Below are 23,836 nucleotides of genomic sequence, written 5' to 3' on the forward strand. Positions count from 1 at the left end.
AATAAATAAAACAAATTAAGGACGCATACATGTATTAATTCACAATGGCAATTTTTTTCGTGTAAAAAGAATAAAAACATAAAAAATATTCCACGTTTCACATTTCACATATCAAAGTGTTTGCACTATTTTTTTTTTTATCTTTTATTGATAATACCTTTTTGTGTTTCTTCTCATATTATCGTTTTATTCGTATAGGAATATTTCGAAAGACTCTATACACAGTTTAGAGATATTTGTTATATATAATATTGGCTATTTGATATATAATTTATATAAACATTTTTTTTCTTTTTATTTTAATAAAGTTTAAACCCGCTTTTGTGAATATATTTTCCATATTATAGTGTATGTGTTATATAAATATTTACTCCGTTTATCGCATTACTGTTTTAGCAAAATTTATAAATTTTTGTAATAGACAAAAAAATAGAACAAATAAAGTGTGAAAAATACCTTGCCGTTCAGAAAAAATAAATAAATATATATATGTGTGTACATATATAGTGTAAGAATAATCGTATAAAAATACTTCCCACTCAAATTCACGCTATTAATAATTTCCCATAATGTTTGATAAAAAGGAAGATTTAATTAATAGTAAGAATAACGACGAATTTTTAAAAAAAACATATGATAACTTATCAAAATACAGTAGAAAGAGTAGCGAAAATAGTTTTGATAAAAGAGAAAACAACAGCATATCTTGTTCATACGAAAAAAATAATATCGAAGACACCACAGTGGATAATTTTTTAGGAATAAATAATTATAAAAGTCATAGTAATTTTACCAAATTTCATAACAATAATAATAATAAAAACAACAGTGCTAACAATATATATTATGAAAATTTATTTAAAAAAAAAAATAAAAAAAATAAATTAAAAAAAACATACATAACACATATTAGTGATGATATTAAAAGTAACCAAAGTAGTGATATAAGCAATACAGCAGAAAGTAATATAGGTAGTACTACAGATAGTAATATTGGAAGTACCATTAGCAATAGCTATTCAAAAAGAAGCTTAAGTAGAAATATATTTATAAATAGGAATGAAGAAACATGTATAGATATAAATAGAAATAATTCAAAAGAAGAGAATAAAGATATTTATAATAATACATATAAAATAGATAGTCATATAGACGAAAATAAAAAGGAAAAAAAAGATCTTAAAACACATGACTTTAACGAAGTTCCTTCAAAAAGTATATATGAAAATAATTTTAAGCATTCATCAAATTTAAGAAAAAACGATATATCCTATTACAGTGGAAATAATAAAATATCAAAAAATATTTTAGACAAAAACAATAAAACTAATTTAAAATTAAACATGAGTAGTGTAAATCGAGTAAATAGTATGAACAGTATTAAATGCATGACTAGGGTCAGCAGTATAAATAATGTTTGTAGTATGAAAAATATAAAAAATAGCCATAGCGAAGTTATATATGATGATGATAACATTTTTTATAAAACAAACAAAATGTGTAGTGAAAGAGCTACTAAAGTTGGAAAAAAAAATAATATCGGTTGTAGTTTAAAAAAAAGAAACAATACAAATTATAATAATAATGATGATGATGATGATGATAACACAATGTTTAGTGAAATTCCTAGAAAATCATTTGATATAAATGAAAAATGTATAAACAATAATACAAAAATAAAAATAAAAAGACTTTGTGAAAAAATTGAAGGATTTGAAAAAGAGATAAAAAATGAAATAATGCAAAAAAAAACAGTTGAAAAGGAAAAAATATATGTAATTAGAGAAGCAATTAATAAATTAGAAAAAAATTTAAATAGTGAAATTAAAAAAAGAATTGAACATAATAAGAATATTCAAACTATTTTTTCATCAGAAATCTCAAAAGTTCAAGAAAAAATTGAAAATGTTGTTAATGATAAAGTTAATGAAATTCAAAATGCTATAAAAGTATTAAACGATAAAATCAATACTATAAGTGGGAATATAGAAAATGAAAAAATTAAATGTATACAAAATCTTGAAAAAAAAAATAATCATATAGCAAAAGAATTTTCAAATTTACAAGCCTCTTTTCAACAAGACAAAATAAATAACAAAGAAAAGGAAAATAATATTTGTAAAAAGTTAGAAGAAATTGAAAAAAAATCCGAAAATAAAATCGCTAATGAAAAGGTAATAAATTCCTGCATTATTTCATATACTATTATACATTTTGTTGTATTCTTATGTTTTTTTTTTCCTCTATATATGTAATATATATTATTGCCAATTAATTTACATGGTAATGCTTAAAATTTTAATCCCTTTATGAAACGGGTTGCACATTTAAAAAATCCATCAAAATTAGTTGGACAGATTTTCAAAAAATGAACTAGCCATTTGAAGAAATTTTTTTTTTTATGAACAATTTTTTATTCTAGCTATGTTCCGTTTTTTTTCTAGCTATTTTGTGCATATTTTTTTATTCTAGCTATTTTGCGTTCCATTTTTTTATTCTAGCTATTTTGTGCATATTTTTTTTTATTTCATATTATATGAGAATACCACGAGCATGTTGTGTTTACCATATTCATTGTATGTATATACATATGTGGTGTATGTGAATATGTATACATGCGTGTATTTTTTTTCCGATTTTTAGAAAATTAGAGATAGCAAATATCAAGAAATAATATCATATATTGAAGAAATTAAACGAGAAAATAAAGGAAAAAATGAAAATTTTCAAAATTTTGTACTCGAAGAAATATCAACTATAAAAAATGGTTTGGTAATGGAATCGCAAGCACGAGAAGCTGCTGATGATGATATTGTACAAGCAGTTAATCATTACACTAAAGCATTACAAGATTCGCTTAGACTTATTAATTCAAATTAAATAAATAAAAAAATAAATAAATAAAATGTGGAAATAACCATTAACATAAAAATAAAACAATGATATATGTATATCATATAATTTTTATTTGATTTATTTTACTGCTTATATTTGTTATGGTACTATAAATATAAAATACTATCAACATTCATAAAAGTTTGTGTGGAAAATAAGAAAAAATAATAGTTCCGACATTTTTTATACTTGAAATTTAAAAAAAAAAAATTTCCCCAATTGTTTCAAGTATTATTATTTTTCCTTTTATATGTTTATTTTGTGTAGTATTTCTTTTTATAATTTCGTTATTTCAGTATTTTATTGTCTTGTATATTTTGTTTTGTTTTTAAGATTAAAAAGTAACAAAAAAAAATATACACATTTACGTTCATTTATGTATATATAATTTTTTTGAAACTCATAATATGTTAAAAATTTATTAATAATTAAAAAAAATTCACAAAAATAAAATATTGATTATACTACTATAGTATAGCTTACGTTCTTTACTCTTATTTTATACGAAATAAATATATTTTTTTTTTAAATCATAATTAATATAGAGATGATGTTATATTACCCTTTTTAGTATATATTGTCCATTTATATGCACATTAATTAGTATAGAAACATTTTTAATCTTTCTGTCTTTCATTACATTATTACATTTTAATATGTATATATCTGTCGAATTGCAAATAAATATCCATATATTATTAATCCCTCGTTTTTATAACAATACCTACATTTGTTTTCATATTTTATAATAAAAATGGCATATATGCATGTAGCATAGGTTGAGGTAATATGAAATAAGATGATATAGGATGGTATAGGATGATATAAGATGATATAAGATAAGAGAAAGCATTCGTATGCGAAATTAACACTTTCCATATAAAAAATATGAAATATATAATTTTTTTTTTTTTTTTTTTGAGATTAATGAAAAAAATAATTGATATTTTTGCAGCACAGTGAAAAATAAAAATGTTATATATTTTGCATACATATTGAATATAAGTAAAAAATGCAAACAATTTATTATTATATTTTTTTTTTGTTATGAAAATGATATATAATTAAAACTTATGACAGTATAATAATATTTTATAGAAATGTAATTAATTATGAAAAAATACGAAGCTTTGAACAAATTATGATAGCAACTATTTTTTTTTTATTATAAAATTTAATTTGAGGAATGTTAAATCAGTAACATAGTTTTATTAGCTTTATGCAAATAATTTTGTATAATTTGTATAACATTTTATATTAAGTTTGAAATGCTCAATTATTTTTATATCACTACTTTTGTTTTATCGTAATTTTTCCCTTATAGATAAAGGGAGATAAAAACTGCCACGGCATATAAAACTCTGATTGGAAACGGCATATTATTTTTGTTATTTGTTTATTTGTTTATTTGTTTATTTATTTTTTTATTTTTTTTTGCGTATTTTTTATTTTTTTATTTTTTTATTTATTTTTTTTCTTTTTTTTGCATATTTTTTAATTTTTGTATGAGCGATAATGCAAATTAAGTTGTAGAAGAAAACATGATATTAGAATTCTTCACATAGGATTGTACTTTACCAAATTAATAATAACTTACCAAACCAATTAAAATAAAGAAAGGAATATTTATATAATGTATATACTAATGTAAATATTATATATAGATAGCCTGTTTAGTTACCAATCTATTTGTACTATTAGCTTATTTAATAAAAATTGTCATATGTATGTATATATATGTATGTATATGTATGTATATATTTTACAGATGGTAAAAAAAAAGGACAAAATAAAAAATGAATAACAGTGATATACAAGGAAATAAGGTGAAGAATTATGTAGAAATGGAAGATTTGTCCATAAAAAAAAAAAAAAAAAAAAATGAAAACTTCCAAAATTTTGAAAAAAAAAAAAAATGGAAAAGAAGTAATAAAAGGAAAAAATAAAGCAAATAAAACTGGTGATAAAAAAACAATAAAAAAGAAAAAGGAAAAAAAAAAAAAAATGAACAAAGAAATAAATATTTCAGAAGAAGAAAATAGTACCATTGATAATCCTCAACACTTTAGTGATACTTATTCTAATTCGAGTTTTATTTACGAAAAAAAAAATAAAAAAAAAAAAAAAAAAAATAACATATGATGATGAAGAAAATCAATATGCATCCACAAAATTTATAAGCTTTTTAAAGGATTATAATGAAAATGATGGGGAAAAAAAAAATAGTAAAAAAAATAAAAAAAATAATAAAACAAATAAAACAAATAAAACAAATATGGATAATGCAGAAAGCGTAGAATCGGGAAATGATGATGATAATGATGATGATAATGATGATGATGATAATAGTGTATACAATTATCTCCCACAAAATAATGATATATATAAAATAAATGGAAATGGGGAAACTTTAGATATTACAGATTTGATTGGGTCTGGTGATAACATTTTGGAAAAGAATATTGTTAAGGATATATATTCGTTAAAATATGATAAAAAAGATAAAAATCGACATATATCTGTTTTAGAAGAACAAAAAATAAATTCCCAAATGACATATATAAAAAATGTCCAAAATTTAAATAGAATAAACAAGTCATATAATGTTATACAAAACTCATGGAGAGTAATGTTTGGAAAAAATAAAGATGATAATAATATAAATTCAGAGGAATATATTAACAAAAATTTACTTAAAAGGCATAATAATTTAAGTGCTAAAAATGTGGAAAAAGGTGCGGAAAAAAATGTTGAAAAAAATGTTGAAAAAAATGTGGAAAAAAGTGTGGATGCGGAAAAAAGTGTGGATGCGGAAAAAAGTGCGGATGTGGAGAAGAGTGCAGAAAAAAACGTGTTTAATTTTGAAGAAGAGATGAAAAAGAATTTAGAAAAATCTAAAATGCTTATTGTTTCAGATGATATATTAAAAAATAGAAAAGAAAAAAAAAGAGAGCAATCTAAAAAAATATCACAACTAAAATATTTATTAGCTATGGAACGAAAAAAACACGCATTGAGAAAACATATTAAATCAAAATCATATAGAAAATATTTAAGAATTAAAGAAAAAAAAGAACATGAAAAAATGTGGGATAAATTATATTCTGAACATCCTGAATTAGCAATAAATATTAGAAATTATGAAGATGAATATGCTAAAAAAAGAAATGTAATAAATAATGTAAAAAAAAAAAGAAAAATTTTTAATCTTCTTAATAGATATAAAAATGAAGAATTAAAAAAGGAAATGTTAAAATCATTTCAAATAGATAAAGAAGAAAAAAATATGCTTAAAAAAATTGTACAAAAAACAGCTATTCAACAAGATATTGGAGAAGACGAATATTCCTTTGGCAATGCTAATTCAAAATATCAAGAAATCGAAAATAACACAATATCTAATAATAGTGAAACTGATGAACAAAATGAAGAAGATAGTATTGATATCGAAAATGAAAGAGCAAAAAATGTTAAAAAAGAATTGAAAAAAAGAAATTTATTAAGATTTTCTTTTATGAAAAATGCAGAAGAAAAAAAAAAAAATGATCAAATTTATAAAAAAAGAAAACAGCTACTAGAAAAGGCAGAAAATAAGACAGACGAAAATGATTCTTTATTAAATTCTTCAGATGATGAAAATAGCCAAAATAGCCAAAATGGCCAAAATGAACTTTCGCTAGTTGAAGATACTGAAATATCAAAGTTAAGCTCCAAACAAGTTGAAAAAGCTAAATTACAATTAAAAGAAGATATCGATTTAGGAAATATGTTACGAAAAAATGCTGTGTTAAATACGAACAATATTATAAATCTCGATTTTGAAATAAACGAAAATGAAATTGAGGAACCAGATGCTAAGGATGTAGAAAATAATAACACAGAAGAAAAGGACGATGAAAAAACAAATAGTGAAAAGGATACGACAGACGAAAAAAAAGACGAAAAAAAAGGCGAAAAAAAAGGCGAAAAAAAAGGCGAAAAAAAAAATAATAAAAAGGATATGATAGACGAAAAACAAATCAACGATCTCGTAGATATCGATAAAATAAATGATGAAGACGTTTTGAAACAATATGGAGAAAAACTAACTGTATATAATTTTGAAAATAATATTTATGAGGATTATATAAATATAAATGATACTATTAATAATAGAGAAGATGAAGAATTATTCGAATTAAGTGACAGTGAAAAAATAACAGGAGAAGAACTAAACGTAAATGAATGGTGTAATTATAATACATTGATAGAAAGAGAACAAAATATAATTAAAAAAGAAAAAGAAATTATTGAAAAAAAAAAAAATATGCCATTACATACTATAAATGTTCTTAATAAAAAAGATAAAAAATTTGATGTATATTATGTAGATAAAATACCATATCCATATGAAAAAAATGAATATGAAAAATCATTAAATATAAATATAAATAAAGAGGTTAATGATATTTCTACATTTAACAAATTAATAGCACCACAAGTGACAAATAAAGTTGGAAATATTATTTCTCCATTAGTTCATAATCCATTTGAAATTGCAAGTATATTAACTTTAAGGAAAAAAAAAAATAAGGCAAAATTGTGAACAAAAAATACAAAAAATACAAAAAATACAAAAAAATACAAAAAAATACAAAAAAAATATGAACGTTCAGAATTTTTACATTTTTTTTTGGCTAGCTAAACACTCAAAATTAAATATCATTGTTTTTTTTTATTTGTTTAATTTAAGTGATACATAGTATATCATTTTTTTTGAAAATATATTCTTAATTTTTTGCTTAAACATTCTCAATTTTTTGCTTAAACATTCTTAATTTTTTGCTTAAATGTCCTCCATTACGTGCTTGTTTATGTATATATATGCATGTGCATATGTCTTTTTTGCAATCAGCATTTTTCGACATGTGTGTGTGGAGTGAACAATTTTCATAGATATTCTCATTCCGTAAGGAATATTATTTTTTTTAATTAAATATTAACATATTCAACCACATAGGTATATATTTTAATTAGTTTTTTGGGAAAATTGTGTTTGTTCTTAATGAAGGATACAATGATAGTTGCATATCGTATAAAAAAGGAAAGCACACACGAATGGATGAATGAATAAATAAATAAATAAATATGTATATATATGTGTGTATATATATGTGTGTGTATATATGGGTATGTAGAAACGGGTTTATGAGGAAATGTGCTACGTTAAAATTTTATAAAATAGTATGACATATGAATATCTTTACAAAAAAAAAGCAAACAAAACAATGTGTGGCTATTTGCACACAGAGAAAATAGGTAGATATATGGAAAGTTTATTCAATGTTGTTTCTCCAAATTTCGTCTTATTTCTGCTGTATGTTCATTAAAATAACGATCCAACTTTTTATTATATATTTTATTTCGCCTATTAATATAATTTTTGAAAATTTCATTATCATTTGTTCTTTTTCTACTAAGCTTACTTCTTAATTCTTCTTGTTTTTTACAGAATTCTATAACTTTATTTTTATCTTTATCAGTACATGGTGTATTATCATGAATTAACAAATTATTTCCATAAAAATTTTTACCATATATTTCTTTTTTTTCATCATATATTTTTCTATTTATTGACAAATTAAATTTTATTTTTTTGTATAAATTTATATCATTATCAAGTTCATATGCTTCCATTTTTTTTTTTTTTTTTTTGCTTATCGAATTGTACGCCTTTATAGCGCTTGTATTGTAAACGTAGTTCCTTTCTTCGGTTTGTTCATTTCGCTCATTTGGTTCGGCTTGCTCATTTTGTTCGGCTTGCTCATTTTGTTCGACTTTCTCATTTTGTTCGGCTTGCTCATTTCGCTCATTTTCTGGGACATTTTTTTGCGTCTGTTTTTTGATTCCTTTTGGAACAGCATTTACTACGTTTTTATTTTTTTCAAATGTGTAATTAATATATTCTAAATATTTATTTCGTTGGCCAGTAAAAGATTGGCCCATTTTTTCTTTTATATTTTCCATTTCATTTAAGCTTTTTGATTGATTTATTTTTAGTTGGATTTCTAACAGTCTCCTTTCCCTTTCTGTCATTTCTTTGTTTATATTTTTTTCAAATATGTTTACACATGATTCCAAAGATTCCTCTTTTTCTTCAATTTTTTCGGAAATTTTCTTACTTGCTTGGTCATTATCTATTTTATAGTATTCTTGTGAGGCATCTCGTTTTTTATGCTCATTTTTATGTTCATTTTTATGCTCATTTTTATGCTCATTTTTATGCTGGCTTTGGGCATGGGTTTCATCTTGACCTTGCTCATTCTCACTTATTTTAGCAACTTGTTGTGGCAATTCTTTTTCTGCATGTTTCGAACCCAATTCAATAGTTTCAAGTATTTTGTTTAGCAATTCAATACCTTTTTGTTTTTCTGTAACTTTATTTTTATTATCTCTGTCTTTAGCATTTAGTGAGTCATATATAGGAAGGTCATTTTCTGCATCAAATTCGTCATCTATTTTATTTTTATTTGTTTCATAAAAATTATTAAATAAACTATTAATATATGATTGTCTATTTGATATTTGTTCAGATTTAAAAAAAGATTCATGTATTTCATTACAATCAGATATATAAATGTTAACCTTTGGTTGATAAAAATTATTAACAGGCAATAATTCAATTGCTCGTATAATGTGCATATTTTTAATTACCCGTCCAATAATAACATTTTTATTATCATATTTTTTTATTTTATTTAATGTAATTTTAAAAATTGAGGAACATTTTTTTTTTCCTACTTGAATAACTGTTAATAAACCTGCACTTAAATGTTTTCTTTGTGAATATTCTTTATTATATGTCTCTCCATAAATACATTCAATTTTTTCATATTTATTTTTATTTGTTAATAAATTGTTACTAATATATTCAAAGTTATTATTCTTATTTCCTAAATGAACCTTATTTCTTAAATAGCCACATTTTATTGATTTATTTTTTTTTATTTTTTCTATTTTACAATTTTTATATGTTAACATTTCATTTGAGTAAATACTATGATATTCATTTCCTTTACATAGACTTAAAAAATTTTCTATTGATTTTTCTATTCCTTCATCATTATATAATTCAAAATAAACTTTTCCTAATCTTATTGTATTTATGGAAAATTCCAAATATACATATTTTTTTTTTTTCCCCATTTTATTAGCTAGCTAATTAACATTATATACTCCTTTCTTAATTTCTTATATAATTGGATGTATATATACATGGATCTTTTATTTATAATCTGAGTAATCAAAATTTTTATCATTGATTGTTTTGTTACTTGATGGGACAAATTATTTAAACATTTCCAAAACTATAATTATTAACCTGTTCATTTTTTTGCTAAATCGAAGGAAAAAAAAAATTCAAACAAGTTCAAAAAATAAAAAAAAATACAAAAAAATAAAAAAAAATTCAAAAAAATAAAAAAAAAATTCAAAAAAATAAAAAAAAATTCCCCAAAAATTCATGAAATATAATATATGCGAAGAACGAGTAGGAAAATTGCAGCACTGTTTACGATACATATATCTGGAAAAAAAAAAAGAACAAAACGGATAATAAGTTTTATTCGAGTCAAATAATTCCCAAATTTAATTTTATTGCAAACTGCTTATCCGGCTTAATAAGTGAGTAGTGACTGTTTTTTTTTCCAAAATTATTGTTCTGAACAGTTGCGAAAATAAGGACTATATATATAGTAAAATATGGTTAAAAAAAATAGCAAATTTTATATAACATTTTCTTTTGTGTATATACTAACACAACATCAAAAAATATATAACCACATCTCATCACATATATATAATTAGAAATAAATAAATTTAATTAAAAATTTTCAAATATTTTACTTAACATATATATATACTCAAAATGGCATTAAAGCAAGATTATAAAAATTCAATTATAGAAAAAATGTTTACATTGAACAAAATTTCGAATTCCCAATATTATGAAAATATAATAAATGAAAAAAAAAAATCAGAAAAATTAATAAATATAAATAATATTAAAAATGATTTGCTAAATCAAGATCTGTCCTTGGATATATGCCAAAAAAAAAAAGACTACTATTTAAATACAAAAAGTACAAATAACATTCAAAATTATTTTTATTTTTATGATTATCGTAAATGTATTTATAATCTTGATGGAAAAATATATATGGATAAAAACCCTATTCAAATATTAAGTAACCTAATTACATATCAATCAATTTTTAATACATATATGCACACACGTTTGTATCTCCATATTTATATACACCACTCTGAATTTGTATTATGTCTATACACACTTTTCTATGATTTTATTTTAAGATAATAACAAAGAAAGAGATTCCCGATTGAATGAACCGATTCCCATACACAACTACAACTCATTTATATATGCCTACAATATATGAGCCAAAAATTTATAGATTGTACATAATGAAAATAGTAATAAGCGAAATGAAAACCAACTATATATCTCAAAAACCAACTATATATCTCAAAAAACAACTATATATCTCAAAAAACAACTATATATCTCAAAAACCAACTATATATCTCAAAAAACAACTATATATCTCAAAAAACAACTATATATCTCAAAAACCAACTATATATCTCAAAAACCAACTATATATCTCAAAAACCAACTATATATCTCAAAAACCAACTATATATCTCAAATTGTTTATGCAGGTCCCCCCTATGTTAATTTCATCAGTGAGCAAAACTTTTATCTTTTTAATAATATATAAAAAAAAAAATATTTAACTTGGAAAAATAAAAATAAATATTTCTCTAATTTGTATAAAAAATGTAACTAAAAAAAATGGGAAGCATGATCAAGTAAAAAAAATAAGCGAAATAAATGTTATTTTCATTTCCCTGTTTTCTGTTGACTGTCTTCCTCTATTTATAAACAAACCCGGTATATCTAATCACTACACGGAAACTAGCCAATTTGTTTAAAAAAAAAAAAAAAAAAAAAATAGCTAGTTGTGTATTTGTTCAGGTAATAAGTGTACATACACACACATATGAATGTACATATATTTTTAGAGAAATTGTTATTCATTTGATGGTCTCTTTTCATTTATACTATCAATTTCTTTTGCTTTTGTAAATTTTTCAAGTTCATTTTCTAAACCCTCTTTTCCACTTAATAATAAACCAACTGGAATTTTATAACCAGGACTACAACCTTTAAGTTGAACAATTAATTCATTTTCTTTTCTAAGAGTTCTAAAAACTCTCATTAATCTTCCAATAGATTGTACTTTTTTCCTTAAAGCATCAGCTTTATCTCTTGAAGTTTGTATTTCTTCATTTGTTTTTAAATTTTGATTATCTACATAATTTGTATTATTATTAAATGAGTCATCTTTTAATAATCCTTCATGCATATTTGAATTTTTATTTTGATCATTTATATTTAACTTTTTATTATTATCTTCAATATAACTTAATATTTGTAAAATTTCAGGAGGTAAAATAATATTATTCATATCATCATTTGAATTATTAATGCTAGAATTTAGAATTGAGTAAATTATTTCTGTTACTTTTTCACTAACAAATGGTATTGACCATGTAAATAGATTCATAAAATTTGGTAAATGATATGGATGTGGTGAAAAACTAAATTGTTGTATATTTAATGTGTTACTATCAAATTTTAGCACAGCTCCTTTGTTATTATATACATCACAATAATTTGGAGCCGAAAAAATAGTTATAACTGTAGGAAATCCTGTTTTTAAATTTGTTTGATGCATTTTATAACCTTCTAATTGAGCTTCATGTGCTCTTATAATTGATAATAATCCATTTTTTTCTAAAAAAGATGTTGCAGCATTATATCCAAAAAAATAGCTACATCCTCTTATATCATTTGGAAAATATAATTCTTGTTGAATTGTATGTTCTTCTTTATCTTCATCAATAGGATCAGCCCAAAGTATATCACAAAATATTCCTGATCGTGGTGGTTCCTGAAATCTAGTGAATGCACATATTTGATTTAAAAGAATAAGTTCAGGTGATAATCCACCATGTACTCCTAAAAATTTTCCATTTATTACTGCAGATAATGGTAAAGTATCAAATGATTCCATAAATGCATAATATACTACTATATCATATTTATATTCACATTCATCTCTAAAATTAAAAAATGTTGTCATTTGCCTACATTCATGATTTCCTCGAATTAACCATATTTTATCTGGGAAATTTATTTTTAATGCATATAATAATAATAAGACTTCGATACTAAATGATCCTCTATCTACATAATCTCCTAAAAATAAAAATTGTGTATTATCAGGATTTCCTCCAACTTCTAATAATTTTAACAAATCATAATATTGTCCATGAATATCTCCAACTATTGTAATAGGATCTTGTAGTCTTAATAAATTGGGTTCATTACTAACTATATCTATAACTTTTTTTATTATATCTAAACAATCTTCTTTTTTTATTCGACCTTCTTTTCTTAAATGGTGCATCAATGTTTTATAATCTGGAGCCCCGTCTATTCCATTTGGGTACAGGAGTTGCGTATTAAGTGGCTACAAAAATTGAAAGTAAAAACATATATATATTTACATATTTACATTTTTACATATTTATACATTTTTACATTTTTACATATTTATACATTTTTACATTTTTACGTTTGATATAGTTTTACTTTTGATGGGGGAGGCTCGACATCTTTTATTTGTCTGTCATTTTTTGGATCTGGTAAAGGTTCCATTATTTTTTTTTTATTTTTTTTTTTTTAATTCGTATACATATATTAATATATTTAATTATTTGTCTATAATCACTCAATTGTTTATTTATTATTTTATAATATCTAAATTTTTTTTTTTTTTTTTTACATGATTAAAAATGAGCAAACTTATGTTTTTTAAAAAAAGACGTATTAGTAGGCTTTAAATATGTAGACATTTATTTGGCAAGTTTGGCAAGTTTGGAAAGTTTGGGAAAATTACGAAAAATTTACTTGAGATTAAAAAACATTGGATCGTAAATGCTTGATAACATATAAATTTTAAATCGTCAAAAAGGGAATATATAATAATATATATGTGTATGTATATATATATATGTGTATTATGTATGGTATGATACGATTTTTCTCCTTATAAAAATGGAGATAATTATAAATGTACTTGTAATGCATAATATACCATATTATATATCTGCCATACATATATCAATGCATTTGCTATATTTTGCTAATTTTGCTATGTTTGCTAATTTTGCTGTTTGCTAATTTTGCTATGTTTGCTAATTTTGCTGTTTGCTAATTTTGCTAATTTTTCTATATCTTTTGTTGGCTTGCTTGCAGTTTATACTTTGCATTATTATCACATAAATCTATAAAATAATACAGTTCCAAAGAAAAAACGAAAAAAAATGTGTGTGCATGCTAAAATACATAATTAAGATTTAAAAAAATGTAAAATTCATAAATCTATCATATAAGATATTATAAAAAACAATTTAATTTTTTATATTTTTGTTTCAATAAAAATCAATTTTATTCACTCTTTCGTTTTATTCATTCGTTTTTTTTTTCATTTTTTTTTTCATTTTTTTTTCATTTTTTTTTCATTTTTTTTTCATTTTTTTTTCATTTTTTTTCATTTTTTTTCATTTTTTTTTCATTTTTTTCTTTTTTTTTTTGCATTATTTCTATATTAAACATAGTAACAATGACACATTAAAACTTCAATATATTGCATTTTGGAGGAACATATATTTTTTTCTTTATAGAAATTTCTTTTAAAAAAAATATAATTTTTTAATTTAAAGTGGAAAATAAGCCCCTTTTATAATGATGATAATATATTTATATAAATAATAAATCCCAATATAATTTGTATATCTGCATATTTAAACGTATACATATAAATATAGTAATATATTTGTGTATGTAAAAATAACGGCACGAGAATATATGAGCAGCAAAATGCATACAAAGTAGTATGCATTTTTTTATGTACAATATGGAAAAGTTGAAATTTTTTTTTTTTTTTTTTTTTATTTCAAGGATACATTACATTTTATTCCACGATAAAAAGAAATTGAAAATGAAAATGAAAAAATTTCAACACAATAACAGAAAAAAAAAAATATATATAATATATTATTTGGCAATACCATTACATAAATATTAATATATTTTCCTTTTTTTGTCTGACTGTTGTAATACTTTAAAATGGATTAATAATGAGGTTGCACTGGTGTGATTACTATTATTTTGCCATTATTATTTTTTATATATTTATTATATATTTATTATTTATTTTTTATATATTTATTATTTATTTTTTATTTATTTTTTATTTATTTATTATTTATTTTTATTTATTTTTTTAAATTGGTACATTTCCTCTTACTGTATGCACATTGGATGTATCCTTGTTATAAGCAACCTCGTGTTTGCATTTATTACCTTATATAAATTAAGAACAATTTCTTTTTATTTTTGCTACAATTTTTTCGAGATCTCTAGTTAGCTTTATTGATTTGGGGTCGAAAAGAAATGAACGTATCTGCAAAATAAAAAAAAATAATACACATCATTAAACTTGCATATGGTTTATTTATTATCATTATTATTATTATTATCATTATTATTATCATTATTGTTGTCATTATTATTGTTGCTATTATTATTTCACTTCACATTTTTCTCTTGTAAATTCCCAACGTTGTTTAGATCACCAGGTTTTAGAAAAGAAGCATTTCTACAAAAATTAATAAATTTCCAAGAACTTTTTTCTAACTGATTTAAATATACTAAAAATAAATAAATATCGTTATTTCTTTCTTTCATTTTTTTATTATTCTGGTTCATATATTTTTCATTTTTATAATCTAATTCTAGACATTTATTTTTGTATAAATTATTTATAATTTGGGGTTCACTTTCCTTAACATTCTTTATATAATATATACCCAAATCTTTGTTAGCTAGCGAATTAAATCCTTTGTCTCCGATTTTTTTTTTTATCTATAAAATTTGTAACAAGCCAATTTTGTTTTATGCACATTTTTACATGAACAAGTCATATATATTGGTGTCACCATTTTATGATTTTTTTTTTTTTTTACTTCGCGCATATTTTGAAGTAATAGTTTTCTGTCAGATTTATTCGAAATACAAAATTTATTTATTTCGTTTTGTCTCTTCAAAATTAATGTTAATTTTTTCAATATTTCTTCTAAACATAAGAAATTTGTTTTTTTATGTTCCACTGTATTTTTATATATATCTATTAGTATATCCTATAAAAAGAGACGAACAAACCAAATGATAGAAAAAAAAAAAAAAAAAAAAAAAAAACTTATTAATAAACAAATGTATTTTTATTACTTTAATAAATGGATCTTGAAGTGTATTCGGAGACTCATTATTAAAATGTTTCGATGAATTATTTTTTAGCATTGAACATTTTGAATTATTATTCTTCTTCTTATTATCATTATATACTTCCTTTTCCACTTTCATTTTTTCACAATGGCAATTAGCCTGATAGCTGGGATTAATATCTTGATTATTTTTTTTACTTATACACAATTCTTTATTTATTTCTACATTATATTTTTCATCATCTAATATTTTGTAATTGCTTTGGTATTCTGTTTGTAGTTGCTCAAAATTTATTTCTTCTTCCTCTTTGTCTAAATTCACATTTTCAATAATTTCATCTCCTTCATCATTTTCTTCGTCATTCTCTTCATCATTTTCTTCATCATTTTCTTCATCATTTTCTTCATCATTTTCTTCGTCATTTTCTTCATCATTCTCTTCATCATTTTCTTCATCATTTTCCTCGTCATTTTCCTCGTCATTTGTCATTTCACTTAAAACTGAGTCTTTTTTTGAAGTTCCTAATTTTAATTTTGTTTACAAACATTACGAAGATAAAAAAAAGACAACAATAAAAAAAGGGGGAAGCAACGATAATAATGGTAATATAAAATGATAAAAAAAATTAACAAAAAGTGCGCAAGTTTAGATATTTTTAATCATATTTACCGTTGTCTTCTTTTAAAATTGTATCATAAATTTCCGAATTTATATTGTTGGATTCCGAAAATATAGGAATATCATAAAATTGACCTTCTTGTATTTCATCCATATTTAATTGAAGTTTGTCAATTTTTTTTGACGAAATAAAATTACCTGATTTGTTAATAACATTTTTGTTTTTTTTTAACATTCTTTTATTAATTTATTTAAAATTTTTATTATTTTGCATGAATTGTTCATGTAAATATTAGTCTACTATAAAATGTACATAAATGTGAAGTTTTAATTTTACTCTTTTTAGCTAGTTTTTTAAATTCAAAAAAGTTACAAAATTTATGTGTTTATGTACAAATGAAAATGGATGTATTCATATAAATTGGAATATATAATTTAGGAAAATTTAATAAAAAAGCGAAAAAGAAAAATCCAATAAAAAAAAATGCAATACAAATAAAAGGAAAAAACAAATATTATATGCACACATATATTATAAAAATTAGTGTATATGTATGATCAAGATGAATAAAAATAATGCAAATTAACAGACAAATAAATATTTCAAATCATATAATGAGAAATCACATGAGTGTGTATAGAATATTTTTAATCTTCTATATATTTTTTGTAAATAGTTTGAATGTATTTTTTTTCTTCATTTTCCATCAATTCGTTTAAAACCTGTAAAATGTTAAACAAGTTGTAAAATATTAATAAAAATAATAAAAGTTATTTTATTGTGACATATATTACAATAGTATGCATGTACATATACAAACTTGGGAGAATTATATATTTAATTTGGATGAATAATTTATGTATATGATTTAATTTATTTCTTAACCTTTTTTAGGGCATAATTTGTTATACGGAAAAAAATATTATCCTCTGATATATCCGATTTTGTGCTAAAAATTAAATGGATAGGTTTTCTATTCGCAGAAATGCTATCCACTTTATTATACACATGTCTATATATAAAATTAATATTGTGTATAGAATTGACATTGTTTTTTTTTGGAGGTGTGTTAGATTTATTATTATTATTATCGTCACAAACTTGAAATACATTCTTCTTAACTAAATTTACAATAATTTTTTTAAGCTCAGATCTAGAAAGGGGTTTTGGATATATGCATTCCATTTTTTTTATATTGAATTTGTCTTTAAAAAATGAACAAAGCTTCGCTAGAAGCTGATCTTCCTCACTCAAGCTGTCAATCATGAACATGCAGTAGGCAATCTAAGAATGGGGAAAAAATGGGGAAAAAATGGGGAAAAAATGGGAAAAAAATGGGGAAAAAATGGGAAAAAAAAATGGGAAAAAAAAATGGAAAAAAATGGAAAAAAATGGGATGTGTGCATGTACAGACTTTGCACACGCTACACGAATAAACAACTTTATGAACAACTTTATGAACAACTTTGTGAACAACTTTGTGAACATCTCCAAATTAGCAAAAGGAAGAATGGTTACCAGACGAGGAACTAACGCAGCATTGTTCAAATCCTTAACGATTTCCATTTCAATTTTGTAAAGGTTTTCAGATTTGTTATTTTCATTTTTATTTTTTTCTGTTTGTTGGTCACAATTTGAATAGTCTGAATTTATTAAGGTACTATTCGTTTCTTGGTAAAGTGTAAAATTGAGGAACTTATTTTGTTCTCTTATAATATTTTGGCTAGCTTTATTAATATAGTAATAAGAAATCATATTTTGAGGTGTTTTACAATTTTTAATAAAATTTTGTTCATTTTTTTTGAACGAAGAAAAGGTATTATTAGAATTATTATTTTTTTTTGAAATAAAATTTATTTTTTCAATGTCTGTATATTTATAAATATTAGTAGACAATCCAACATTATTATGTAATTGATCATTTATTTTTTCATGTACATTTGGAATTTTATAAAGTTTTATATATTTATTTTTTAATAAATAAAATAAAGTATATTGGACAAATTTAGGAAATCCAAAACAAATTTTATTTAAATAATTTATCAATTCTTCACTTATTTTATCAACATTAATATTTAAACATAAACTAACAAAATTATATAAATCATTTTTATTAAATTTTTCTAATTTTATATATCCATTACATTCTTTTGCATATTTTTTCATTTTTTTTAATTCTTTTACATTATCATTATTTTTGGCTCCATTTACAAATAAAAATATTAATGGTTTATTTTTGGGTTTAAATATAGGATTGCATAAATTAGATTGTTTTGATTTATAAAAATTGAAAATATTTTCATTTTGTTTGATATTATCACAATTTATATTATTCATTTTATTTAATTCTGCATATTTTTTTATTTGCATATCATATTCTCTTTTTATCGTTTCTTGTTTTGCTTTTTGTTGAGCAATATATAATAATATATTGTCTTGTATATTCGGATATATTGTTTTATAAAACATGTTTGTTTTTTTATTTTGATTTTCCAATTTTTGCTCTTTAAACAGTTGGAAAATATTTTTCTCGTTTTCCTCTTTTAATAAATTATGAGACGCATTATTATTGTTATTGTTATTATTATTCAAGTAAATTTTATCTTTTTCTTCATTTTTTAAAATTATATTTTCCCCATTTGAAAGATTATTTATTTTATTACTTATACTTTCTGAAATATTAACATGATAATTGCTAAGATCGAAACAACTACTACTACTTGACATTCCAATATCATTATCATTATCATTATCATTATCATATATTTGATTAGAATTCACAAAATTTATTTCGCCAATTCCTTTACAAAAGTTACACATTCTACAATGGTTTTTTCTCCAATTTTTTAGATTTTTATGAAAATTTTTTACAATTTTTTTTCTTTTATATATTGCTAATTTTGAAATATTTTTGCAAATTCTCCACGCATGTTCTTCTATACTTATATTTAAAGATGTCCCAGATCGATAGTTAAAAATAATAAATGTGTGTTCATATAAGCTAAAATTATATATCATACAATTTATTATGCCTATTCTATTTTCTTTCATATCGTTCTTTAATATATAATCGCTATTTATATTTGTCATATTTACATTTGCCATATTTGCACTTGCCATGTTTATATCTTCAGAAGAAGAGGGAGAATACAAGATTGAATCATCAGTATTTTCATTTTGTATTCCTTTAATTTTTTTTTTTTTTTTTTTTTTTTTATTATTTATTACACAATTTGTATTGTTAGATAAAATATTTGATTTATTTTTATGTTGATCATCATTTTGAATTTCTAATGATGAATTAAAGAAAAATTTCCTCATATTTTTAACTAACTTATTACAAAATGTACGTCCATTTTTTCTGTTTTCATAATAATGAGTACCATTTAGTGATTCAATTTGTGTAATGTTATTAATTGTTTTAGTATCAAATATTTTATTTATTTTTTTTGTTTCTTTTTTCAAACATGTATCAGGAATATATAAATCATCAATTATATTAGACATACATTTTAAAAACCAATGATAAGAAGGATGTGTTATTTCTTTTAAGATATTATAATTATCAACATTGTTAAAATATAAATATTTTTTTCTTGTATTACATAATTTCCACATACTTGTTAAATCATTACATAACATTTTCCATGGCAATAATGAATTTGTAATATTTATATACAACGAATTTGGCATATTTCCAATATTAAATATTTTGAAATTTTTTAATTTTTTTTTAATTAATTTAATAAATTCAAATATTCCTAAATGTTCATTTCCTTCTAAAAATAAAACACCTCCAATATTATAAATTTCTTTAAAATAAAAAAATAAAGGATCATAATATTCATGTATAAATAAAGGGCCTGTATGTGTTTTATAGTCAATATATAATTCTCTTTTTAAAAAATAATATGGGGAAAGACTATATATTTTATTACACTTAAAACAGTTGCTATTTAAATTATTATTACATATACATTGTTCTTCATTATATATATTTTTTTTATTTTTATCAGAATTATTTTGCGTTTCTTTGTTTGTTTTTAAATAGTATAAACAATCTTTTCTATTTAATAAATCATTTATTCGGTCCTTAAATTTGTGTTTGTAATATATTAGTAAAAAATTATTGTTTACAAAATTAAAATCAGTCACTTCTTCATAGCCGTTTGCCAGTTTGTCATCGTCACTATCGCTATCGCCATCACTATCATCGTCATTTTTTCCATCTTTTTTTCCACCTTTTTTTCCATTTTTTTTTCCACTTTTTTTTCCATTTTTTTTTTCCCATTTTTTTTGATCGTATTCGATTTCTTTGGCACTGTCCAACGACTCTGCCATCTCATTGTCTAACAACTCTTTATCAGTAAAATAGTCTAAAATAAATAAATCGTTATAATCTATATTATTTCCTTTTTTATTTATGGTTCCAATTGGGGAATATATTTTGATCGATTTATTTTTTCCTTTAACTTTTATAGATATCAAACTTTGAAATATAATAAAATGTTTGCAATTATTGTAAGTATTCTCATCAACATATATTTCTTTATTGCCTGCCTTACAACATAATCTAGCAGCTATATTTACAGAATCACCAAGAGCTGTATATTCTTTTCGTATTTTATTTCCAACAATACCACACCATATTTTTCCAGTAGATACACCAATACTACCATTTAATTTAAGAGATTTCAGACCATCTATTAACCTAAAACATGTTAATAAAGCTCTTATAGAATCATCTGAATGATATAAAGGTGGCAAACCAAACATAATTAATATTAGAATTCCTTTATCGTCAAATATAAATTTATTAATAGTTCCTTCCATTGTGAATACAGCTTTTTGTGTTAATTTCATTATACTGTGAGTTGAATATATACCTGTCATTGTAGATGTATCTACATCTTTTACAGATACAAATATAATTGTTACTTTTCTAGTTTCATTAAAAAATATATTATATCCTATTGACAATTTTCTATATACAATATCTGGTATAAAGCTTTTTAATAAAAGATCAAAATTTTTACAAACATTAACATTTTTTTTATCATTATTATTTTTGATAAAATTTTCATCTTGTTCATAACAATTTTCTTTTAATTTATTTATATCTAATTTTTCTTTTATTCCTATTAGTAAATAATATTTTTTTTTACAAGTTTCTTTTATTTCAATTTTATCTTTTATATTTTTATAAAATGAATACGAAATAACAGTTTCCCCATCTTTAGCTAATGATTCACCTAAACCAATTTCTTCCAAAGGCTTTCCTGATAATATATAATCTCTTTTATTTAAAATATTTCCAACTTGTAAAAAATTAACTTTTCCATATGTGATGGCTATATGGACCTTTAAATATTTATTTTCAATTGGAGTTGGAAATTTGTTTAAAAATTTATGTATATTCATGCAGCACCCTAAAGCCAATAAAGACATTCTTCGAATTTGATGCATTCTTTTTATTTTCATTTCGTCTGCATCGCGTTCGTTTACATTTTTTTCGCTGTTATTTATTTCGCTACTATTTATTTCGCTACTATTTATTTCGTTACTATTTGTTCCACTTTTTTGGGTGCCTACCTCGATACCCTTTTTTACAACCAATTTTGTCTCTTTTTTTTTTTTTTTTGATTTTTTTTTCATTTTCGCATTTAAAGGCCAAATAACCATAACTGCATCTCCACTGAATTTTATAATATCTCCTTCCCAACTGTCTATTATTTTTATCAAAATATTAAAAAATTTATTTAAACAATTTCCTAAAAGTTCGGCTCCATTTATCTTTTTATCGAGTTGTTCGGCCAAACTTGAGAATCCGCTGGCATCACAAAAAAACTGAATCGAAAACGGAAGAAAAGTCGAAGTGGCAATCGAAGCGGCAAATTATGAAGCGGCAAACAAGGGACAAAATATGACGCAGAATGGATGACGTGCAAACTATGACGCAGAATGGATGACTCAGAATGGATGACGTGCAAACGAGGGGAGGAACTTACCACGATCGCATTAAATTTTTGAATTATCAGATTGTCGAAAAATTTTTTGGGGTTACTATATCTGCTATAAGCATTTAGTAAAATTTTTGGGAAAAAAGATCTGAAAGTCGATATATTATCGATTTCAGTTATATTATTTTTATATTCATTTTTTTCATTTTTTTGTAAATGTTTTTTATTTAATTCGCTTTCAATAATACGTTCACATTTTATGCTAAACCACCTCCAATCAGATATATATTCATTCTATAAAAAAAAAAAAAAAAAAAAAAAAATTAAGAAAAAAATATAAAAAAATATAAAAAAATAAAGACAAAATAATAATGTGTGTGTGTGTATAAGGAATAAATTATTGTATCTTAAAAAAATATATAAATATAGATATAAAAAAACAACATATAAAAATTCCTACATAATGTTCTTTGGATGATATATTAGTATCATTTTTTTCATATCCAAAATTTTTATTATCATAATGTTTTAAATATTCATTAAATATATTTTTGATCATTTTTTTGCATTAACTTTGTTGCAAATGAACATTTTAAAATTAAAAAAAAAAAAAAAAAAAAAAAATACAAAGCGTAACTTACAATTTAAAAAAAAAAAAAATATAATAATTGTTTTAATTGTAAAGCATAACAAAGATATATAAATAAGAAACAAATTTAATTAAAATAAGATAGACCATATACAAGATATTTATAAAAAAATAACAATAAATATGGGTTGTGGTTGCAGAAAATATGCCACTTATTTATTTACATTGTCAAATATAAAATGCTAGTCGTTTTGTTTAGAAATTTGTTAGAACAATTTCTATGAATATATAAAAAAAAAAAAAAATATAAAATAAAAATAATAGAGACTTTTAATAAAATATGTCAACACTTAGAT

At 22.2% G+C, this 23,836-nt stretch overlaps 7 protein-coding genes across 7 annotated transcripts; 3 read left to right on the plus strand and 4 right to left on the minus strand.

The window, feature by feature from the left end:
* Positions 1-569: 569 nt before the first annotated feature.
* On the plus strand, positions 570-2,880 carry PY17X_1230500 (filament assembling protein, putative; the record flags this gene model as incomplete). Its single annotated transcript, XM_721018.1, has 2 exons — positions 570-2,174; positions 2,644-2,880. 2 exons carry the CDS (start codon positions 570-572, stop codon positions 2,878-2,880), a joined length of 1,842 nt encoding a protein of 613 aa, XP_726111.1.
* A 1,811-nt stretch (positions 2,881-4,691) lies between these two features.
* On the plus strand, positions 4,692-7,480 carry PY17X_1230600 (U3 small nucleolar RNA-associated protein 14, putative; the record flags this gene model as incomplete). Its single annotated transcript, XM_034637631.1, is given in 3 exon segments — positions 4,692-4,826; positions 4,840-4,902; positions 4,916-7,480. 3 exon segments carry the CDS (start codon positions 4,692-4,694, stop codon positions 7,478-7,480), a joined length of 2,763 nt encoding a protein of 920 aa, XP_034493573.1.
* Positions 7,481-8,214: 734 nt separating this feature from the next.
* Positions 8,215-10,080, minus strand: PY17X_1230700 (uncharacterized protein; the record flags this gene model as incomplete). Its single annotated transcript, XM_721024.1, has 1 exon — positions 8,215-10,080. One exon carries the CDS (start codon positions 10,078-10,080, stop codon positions 8,215-8,217), a length of 1,866 nt encoding a protein of 621 aa, XP_726117.1.
* Positions 10,081-10,801: 721 nt separating this feature from the next.
* On the plus strand, positions 10,802-11,333 carry PY17X_1230800 (conserved Plasmodium protein, unknown function; the record flags this gene model as incomplete). Its single annotated transcript, XM_022956826.1, has 2 exons — positions 10,802-11,120; positions 11,248-11,333. 2 exons carry the CDS (start codon positions 10,802-10,804, stop codon positions 11,331-11,333), a joined length of 405 nt encoding a protein of 134 aa, XP_022812670.1.
* Positions 11,334-11,987: 654 nt separating this feature from the next.
* On the minus strand, positions 11,988-13,681 carry PY17X_1230900 (protein phosphatase 2B; the record flags this gene model as incomplete). The annotated part of the gene is made up of 2 exons (XM_725094.1): positions 11,988-13,493; positions 13,616-13,681. 2 exons carry the CDS (start codon positions 13,679-13,681, stop codon positions 11,988-11,990), a joined length of 1,572 nt encoding a protein of 523 aa, XP_730187.1.
* Positions 13,682-15,401: 1,720 nt separating this feature from the next.
* Positions 15,402-17,084, minus strand: PY17X_1231000 (conserved Plasmodium protein, unknown function; the record flags this gene model as incomplete). Its single annotated transcript, XM_022956827.1, has 5 exons — positions 15,402-15,491; positions 15,626-15,952; positions 16,054-16,227; positions 16,433-16,833; positions 16,982-17,084. The coding sequence occupies 5 exons, from the start codon at positions 17,082-17,084 to the stop codon at positions 15,402-15,404; spliced, it is 1,095 nt and encodes a 364-aa protein (XP_022812671.1).
* Positions 17,085-17,578: 494 nt separating this feature from the next.
* On the minus strand, positions 17,579-23,450 carry PY17X_1231100 (adenylyl cyclase beta, putative; the record flags this gene model as incomplete). Its single annotated transcript, XM_022956828.1, has 5 exons — positions 17,579-17,653; positions 17,817-18,215; positions 18,450-22,778; positions 22,940-23,185; positions 23,352-23,450. The coding sequence occupies 5 exons, from the start codon at positions 23,448-23,450 to the stop codon at positions 17,579-17,581; spliced, it is 5,148 nt and encodes a 1,715-aa protein (XP_022812672.1).
* Between the last annotated feature and the right edge of the window lie 386 nt (positions 23,451-23,836).

The sequence above is a fragment of the Plasmodium yoelii genome (assembly GCF_900002385.2).
Source record: "Plasmodium yoelii strain 17X genome assembly, chromosome: 12".
In the NCBI taxonomy this organism is placed as follows: Eukaryota; Apicomplexa; class Aconoidasida; order Haemosporida; family Plasmodiidae; genus Plasmodium; species Plasmodium yoelii.